Source organism: Miscanthus floridulus, unplaced genomic scaffold, assembly GCF_019320115.1.
Source record: "Miscanthus floridulus cultivar M001 unplaced genomic scaffold, ASM1932011v1 fs_647_8_9, whole genome shotgun sequence".
NCBI lineage: Eukaryota > Viridiplantae > Streptophyta > Magnoliopsida > Poales > Poaceae > Miscanthus > Miscanthus floridulus.
Genome location: NW_027097062.1, coordinates 32,544 through 40,000, shown reverse-complemented (window position 1 = coordinate 40,000; position 7,457 = coordinate 32,544). Strand labels below are relative to the sequence as shown.

General features: G+C 44.3%; 2 protein-coding genes across 2 annotated transcripts; one reads left to right on the top strand and one right to left on the bottom strand.

The window, feature by feature from the left end:
- Positions 1-771: 771 nt before the first annotated feature.
- LOC136532539 (uncharacterized) lies at positions 772-3,407 on the top strand. Its single transcript, XM_066525124.1, has 4 exons — positions 772-990; positions 1,675-1,729; positions 2,098-2,675; positions 2,712-3,407. Exons 1-4 carry the CDS (start codon positions 772-774, stop codon positions 3,165-3,167), a joined length of 1,308 nt encoding a protein of 435 aa, XP_066381221.1. The 3' UTR covers positions 3,168-3,407.
- A 692-nt stretch (positions 3,408-4,099) lies between these two features.
- Positions 4,100-7,129, bottom strand: LOC136532541 (CDT1-like protein a, chloroplastic). Its single transcript, XM_066525126.1, has 7 exons — positions 6,590-7,129; positions 6,195-6,314; positions 5,871-6,105; positions 5,137-5,757; positions 4,852-5,053; positions 4,663-4,753; positions 4,100-4,544 (listed from the first exon to the last, which is right to left on the bottom strand). Exons 1-7 carry the CDS (start codon positions 7,054-7,056, stop codon positions 4,484-4,486), a joined length of 1,797 nt encoding a protein of 598 aa, XP_066381223.1. The 5' UTR covers positions 7,057-7,129; the 3' UTR covers positions 4,100-4,483.
- Between the last annotated feature and the right edge of the window lie 328 nt (positions 7,130-7,457).

Below are 7,457 nucleotides of genomic sequence, written 5' to 3'. Positions count from 1 at the left end.
ATCCTGCTCCAAATTTTACAAATGAATCAGATTACTGTTCCGTCATCAATCAAATACATATATTTCCTTCTGAAATCAATATCTCAACTGAGGAATGGTAATGCTTGCTTCCCTGGACCACTAACCACGTATAGCTGATTAGAATATTTTTCCACTTTCCTATACGGTTATGAAGAATTCATGCTCGGTATTTTTGTGTAGGCTTTGCTAGTTTGCTGTCGTTTGCCAAATTCACTCTGTTCTATTCTAAGCAGCTGCTTGAGCAGCTGCAGCATCAAGCATGGGATTTTTTTGGTCTCGTGGATTATCTGGAAAGAAAGGAATGGTAGAATTTTCTAGCGTCCTGCATCAAGACGTATGGCTGACGACTATATGCCGATAATATGCTGTAGCAACAAGGAGCATTTCGTTTCACAGAGAAGGCATCAGTAAATAGTATATATAACCTTATGTTTGGGTTTGCAATGCCCTAGTTCGGGTTCACCGTTCACGACCAACGTAGTATCCCGTAGCCTGGATACCTCTGTTTTTTTTAAGCAAGGATAACTTTGTTTTCCTGATGAAACGGTACGACTGGTAAATGAAATAGCAATAACTTGCCCTTGCTTTCCGACGATAGATTGCATTCTCACAAATTATTTGCTCCTTATTCTTTTGGAAAACAGTCTTTCATGTCATTTGTTAAAATTTGGTCTCATTTGTTGTAGCTACAGCATCACACACTAATTTTATCTCGAATTTCCTGTGGAATTTTTGCGTATTTCTTTTGAGATGGAAACTGGGTGGATTTCAGATGCTACAAGTGAAACGCAAACTGAAGAATCATGGGCCAATCGTTCTGATGAACTCGGCCGTAGCCTTTCAAATTTTAACGGCCCAGCCCAACGTCTCCCTTCACTCCCCTCTGTCTCCCACCGGGCCACCGACGATCTGAAAGCCCTCGCCGTCGCTTGCCGGCTGCGCATGCTCTCCCTCGGCGAGTCCGGCGATGTAAACCTCGCCGGGGAAACCGGAAAAGCCGTCCGAATCTCCGATCCACCACCCGTCTCTACCTCCAAAGACGACCCCCGTCTACCTGCGCCGTACCTCCTTTGAAGAATCCCTCTCGGCGGTTGTGCAGTCAGGCAAGGCAAGGCCGCAGCAAGTATGCGCGAGTCGGTTCCCTGCCTCCTCGCTTCTCTGTGACCGGCCGCCATTGGTCCCAGTAAGTCTCCCGCCCCTATCCCCTGATATTCATCCCCTTTTGAGGTGGCCTGATTAATTTGGTACGCGGGTTTGATTGACATAGATGATAGAACTACAGACCATCTCATCTGCATGACGACACTATTCGTTCGACCTGGATTTTTTTTAAAATGAGAATTCAAATCGGTGGATATTATTTGCTGATATTGTCCATAGTTTATCCTTGATAGGTGGCCAGGTCTTTACTCGTTAAATCCCTCTCTGGAACATAGGAATTTCGATGGAATTGTACAGGATCTTCAGGAAAAAGTAGAAATCCTGGAAGGATTTTTGGCCTTCTGGTACTAGTTAGTATATATAATCAACATTTCTGGAAATTAAAATGAGAATTCGTAAGAACTATATACTGCTAGGTCCATTTTTCTTAAAGAACTATATACTACTAGGCCTTTTTCTATTTAGTCTTGTACCATAATTCTATATATTCAGGTTGCTGCTGCTTTTGTCACCAGGAGTTTACGAATGGTTATGTTTGTTGTTCACTGTGAACTTTAACTTTATTTTTTATAATAACCCGTATATTAAAGTATATTAAAATAGAGATAACATGTACAAAGATTTTGAAACCCCCGTCCCAAAGTACAGACTTGTAGCTGTCTATCTATATCTTTATACTGTAAAAGAGTCAATACAATGATTCTAATAATGACGCTCGTTTTCATAGTTATGCTTATTGTTTACTGTTAACTTGGCTAAAACTCTGAATCCTCGGTCATTTCTTGTTATTTGTGCAGTCTTCTTGCATGACGATGGGCACGCGATCTTCGCCTTGGCCAGACCTTCAGCCGGAGCTTCTGGGTCTAGTCTTTAAGAAGTACCCCTCCCTTGCTGATCGCGTTCGAGTATGAGCAGTCTGCCGCACATGGCGCGGCAATGCTCGACTTGAGCCCCTGCCCCCGCCGCTCCCCTGGGTGGCCTTATTTGATGGGACCTTCCTCAGCATTCCAAGTGGTGAAATTCACCGAATGCCTGTACCGAGTGGTGCTTCTTGCCATGGTTCTGTGGACAACTGGCTCTTCCTCGTGCACAATAACGGTCGGTGCTCATTGATGAACCCTCTCTCCAAGGCTAAGTTACAGCTTCCTGACCTGATCACTATTTGGCGTCATGAGATGAGGACCGTGAAGTATAGGTATGCCTACTCTAGAAATTCATTTCTCTATAAGTTGGCAGTGCCCTCGTCCGTGTCCTTGACACCAGATTCGTTTTTTGCTGCGTTTACCACGGACAGCTTTTTTCATGGTACAATTTCTATTTCCCAGCCCCCAATTGCCACCGACACAGTCAGCAACAAAGATATTAAGAGCATCGTTGATATTGTGTTCTTTGATGGAAAGCTGTATGCTCTCAATGTGTATGCAAATCTATTTGTCTTGGAGATTGGCGAGGGCCACAAAGGCATGCCAAAAATATCAGCTACCAGATGTATAGTTGACTCCATTGAGGCTTCAAGGTGATGTAACCGAACCTACGACGAGAGGTGCATGTATGTAAACTTCAATTATCTGGTTGAATCTGATGGTAAGCTATTGCATGTGAGGAGGGATGTTGCAATATTGTTCCCTCTAACAGATGAGCATTTGGTGCGTGCACGTACTGTTTGGTTTGATGTCTTTGAGGCAGACTTGACTGCAGATTCTTGCCGTAAGTGGAAGATAGTCAATACATTGGGAGGCCAAGCACTCTTTGTCGGCAGATGCTCCAAGTCCTTACCTGCTGCAGAACCTCATGTGGAGGACTGCATTTACTTCATTTCCGACTATCTCAAGACAGAACCTCATGTGGACCCTCTCTGTGATTCTGGTGTTTTCAACATGAGAAATGGGAAGATCACACCATTGTTGCCCGAGACTGTGGTGGTGCAGACACAAGGTGGCAGAAGAGGTCGTCGAACATGTTTTTTCCCTTCTGAAGCTATGTAATCCGCTTTCCACAGAAAGTGCTTGTATTTTGGTTTTTTCATGTATATCCTGAATTGGAGACTGGACTCTGCCTATCAGTATGTTGGTGATGGGTCTCTGTCCACAAGGCAAGGATGATCTTGATGAGATATGCCCCCAAGACAAGTCTTGCTTTGCATCATGTTTCATCTTTATTATTATTATTATCTGGCTATGCCGTGTTTTTCATTCACTTCTAAGATGTAAGCTTAGCAACACTGAAATAATAGACGTTTTCAGCTGAACGTTTTTCCTCAATGTTTCCATCTGATTTGTCGTGCATAGAACCATTTTATTTATGGCTTGTGGCCGTATGTGATGCATGCTGCTTCCCCGCTACTATAATGAGATTGATAAGCAGAGCTGACAGTCATGTATGTTTGTGTGGTGGCAATGTTATGTGTTCAAACTAGAAGGAATATTCATATCAGGAGTGCAGCGTCAGTATCGTTGGAGTTACTCTGCCAGGCCATTTCTGTGCTGAACTGGTAGCTAGTCTTTGTGTTGTGTTATGAGCTGTTTCAGCTTTTCTAGGTTCATCGTGTAGTGTTGACGGCCCTTTGTTGTGCTATGCCAGTGCGTCTGGCAAAGTGAAACGGTGGATCATTTTGCCAACTTGCTCGACAACGTTTGGATCCAACTGGCACGGTGGATCATCCTCATCCTGTCAGGCTCCGGTTCATTGCCACGGCGCCAGCGGACCAGAACGTCAACCAAACCATGCAACACTCAGTCTCCCGCTACGCTGTCCTTGACAGAGCTCTTCCACACTGCTTTCAGAAAATGCATAACACTGATTTCAGAAAATGCATCAGATGTTTGAAAACCAGTCATTCAGTAGACAAGTGGACTCATCAGCAAACTAACATTTTTGTGATTTCAGTGGTGCTTCAGAAAAGAGGATTTACAAAGAGACGGACCAGTCATCCAGTACACAAACGGGCTCGTCAGCAGACTTCACATTTGTGATTTCAGCGGCACTTCAGAGAAGGGGATTTACAAAGAGACGAACCAGTCATTCAGTACACAAATGGACTCATCAGCAGACTTGACATTTTTTTTATTTCAGTGATATTTCTGGGGGATTTACAAAGAGACAAACTAAGAACGAGGAAGCATCAGTTGTTAGAATGGCTTCACTATACATGTCATTCATTTCATCTAGTTAAGGTTTCTATGACAACACAAAAATAGAAACTGAAATGCACATGCACCACATCTCAGGTGAGGGCTACCCTTGGCTGAGTGAATCCTAACTTGCGTGCTGTTTTCAGGTGCTCGTCCTTTTAGCATTCTCCCTACTCAGCAGCAGCATAGTGTCTTTGCCGAATTTCTGATTGGCTCAAAGTGGCATCAATGCTGAAAATTAACAGTGCAATGAATTAGACTTCTCATATTTAAAATGCTAAGGGAGTAGCTAAGGATAAGAGAGTACTGATACTTGAACATCAAACATGAGTCTTAAAAAAATGCTTACCAGCACAGGGCATCTCCGCTTCGAGCAGTTTTCTCAGAGATCCAATCTGGAACGAGCTCTTTCAACAGTGTAAGATGATCCTCAACTTCACCTACAGAAATAGTCATTCAATGTCAGAATAGTTACAAAAGATTGTGGAAACAAATGTCTAACACAGAAACACAGATAGAGATAAAAGTTCACACATACTTTTGTCTGCTATCTTAGGACTGCTTGCAATAATCTTGTGGATTAGCTCCTGCTTTGTCATTACAGACCGCTGTCTTGACTGATAGATAAGGAATATGGTGTCAAAGGTGCTTGGCAGGGAAGCAATCAACTTCTGCCTTTTAACCTGATCAGCGAACCCAGTTTCCTTCTCCTCCAAAGCCCTCTCTTCCTTCTCTTTCACCTGTAAGCAATACATATGTTATTCTTGGTTCATAATAGAGCAAAAGTCAACAGAAATCATTGCAGGTATTGGAAAGGACTTACCGATTGAAGGAGGGATTGTGGAAGAAAACTGAGTAACTCATCATCATCATCAGCACCAGATATGCTTGCACTTTGCTTCTCTCCATCCATACTACTATCCTTTGTTGGAGTGGTAAACAACTTGGCACGAGCTGATCTCTTTGCCATTTTCAGAGGCGGAGTGTCATAACCTGTGGCAGAGATCGGTCTCTTTGGTGTCTTAAGGTCTGGCATAGGCGCCATTAACCTCACTGGTGTAGAGGCAAATTTTGCAGGGGTGTTTTCTAAAACACCAGACTTGCAGACGACTTCTTTAGCACTTGATTTATCATCAACACACATGCTACCAGAAACATCCCGACTGAAGAGGGAATTTCTGCTCAGTGGTGACGAAACAGTGGAAGCAACCTTCACCAGTGGACTGGGTACGCTAGCAGTTGTGGAGCTAATTGGAGATCTCTGTGAAAACCTTCTCTTGAATGACTGTGACATGTGTGACATCACAACGGTCTGCTGTCCATTGACATCAGATGGCTTCAGTGGGGACGAAGATTCAGGAACAGTCCTTTGTTCATCCTGGGGCATGCTCGATCTTGTTTGGTTAAATGGATGTGGCAACTCATGCTCAGGAATGTCATCACCCTGAAATTAACAACAGAGGCAACATTATTATAATCTTCATCTGATTAGAAGAACAAGCTTGGAACTTCTGATGAAACAGTAACCAACTGTGACGCATAAAATGGTTTCCTTACCTCAGGGTGCTCCCTGTAGAATTCCACAAGCCTCTGCCTAAAGATCCTTCTTAATGCTAAGTATGCTGTTTCCCCCTTTTGCTTCACGACGTTCTCAACAGCACTGACTAGGAGGTTCACCTGAAGATCAGGGTACATGCAGCATGTCGTGTCATCACGCAAAAGGATCTTATTAACGACAATTGCCTCCGGCACTATGTACTTGAGCTGTGCAAGATGGCTGTGGGTAAATCTCCTGTGGACAGTCAAAAAATTAGGTAACTTATTAATACAATAATCCAGCACAGCAGTTATTGTATGACTATTTGTGAACAAGATTTATACCGCTCGGTCAAATGCTGAATGCTAGAACAGATGTTGGGGAATGTGGCCTTGGATCCCTTCATACGGAGCAGCCGGGTGGAGCTCTCCAGGCAATTGAAGAACTCGCAGAGCATCTCGTAGCTGCAATACCAGTCAAGATATACCATCACCAGAGAAACGAATCGCCTAGGAATTATTTATGTTCTACTTATTACATAAACCCACAGCTAGAGGTTCTATATTACATAAATTCGCTGCTAACATCCTAAAATGACCCCTTTTATCGAGAGGTAAATTTCAGATTGGGGAAAAGTAAAATCAGCGTTGCTGGAAACTAAATAAAACGAAATTTGCAACCAGTTCGATTTCCAAGCGTAAACCAGATCCGAAATCACATTGGGGACAAGGATCTTTACCTCTCCGGCAGCTTGACCTCCGCCTTGTGCTTGACGGGGCTCCGGCTAGACCCGGCGCCAACGCCGAGCTCCCGCTCGACGGACTCGAGTTCATCCTCCACCGCCGCCTCAGCCTGCGCCGCCGGCCGCCGCAGCCCTAGCGCGGCCCGGCGGATCTCCTTGACGGAGAACGCCACGCTGCGGCCGCACGCCCTCGGCATCTCCTCCGGCTTCTCCGGCGTCGGGATCTGCTCGGCGGCCGTCGCCATCGCCATCGCCGGCGCCAGGTTATTCGCGGGCTTCTTGTCAGCAAATCGGGGAAGGAAAAGAGGAATCGGAGCAGGGGCGAGGCAGCAGAGCAGGAAGGATAGGAGGAAGACGAATCTTAGTTTGCAGTTTCGGAATATTCGGATACAAACGTCATGACCCTCTCCCAGGCCGAGACCAACACATATATGGGAAGGAAAAAGTGTACATAACCCCTCCATCGTCTTCTTCACCCCCCACTATTAAACCGTCTATTTTAACCCCTAAATTTTTTAAAACCGTCTATTTTACCCCCTGAGCGACCCGCTGTTACTGTAACAAAAAGTCCAACAAAATTAGATTTTTCATTTTATGATTTTTCTATGATTTTTCAAAAATTCACCGAAAATAAATACAAAAAGGAAATTCAAAACAACGGTTACTGTAGCGACCCGCTGTTACTGTAACAAAACCGCCTCTGAAAAACCACCCAGAGGGTAAAATAGACGGTTTTGGAAAGTTCAGGGGGGTAAAACAGACGGTTTCATAGTTGGGGGTGAAGTAGACCAAGTATGAAAGGTGGGGGATTATGTAGACTTTTTCCTATATGTGAAAGATACTCACGCACGCACCCGCTACGTTT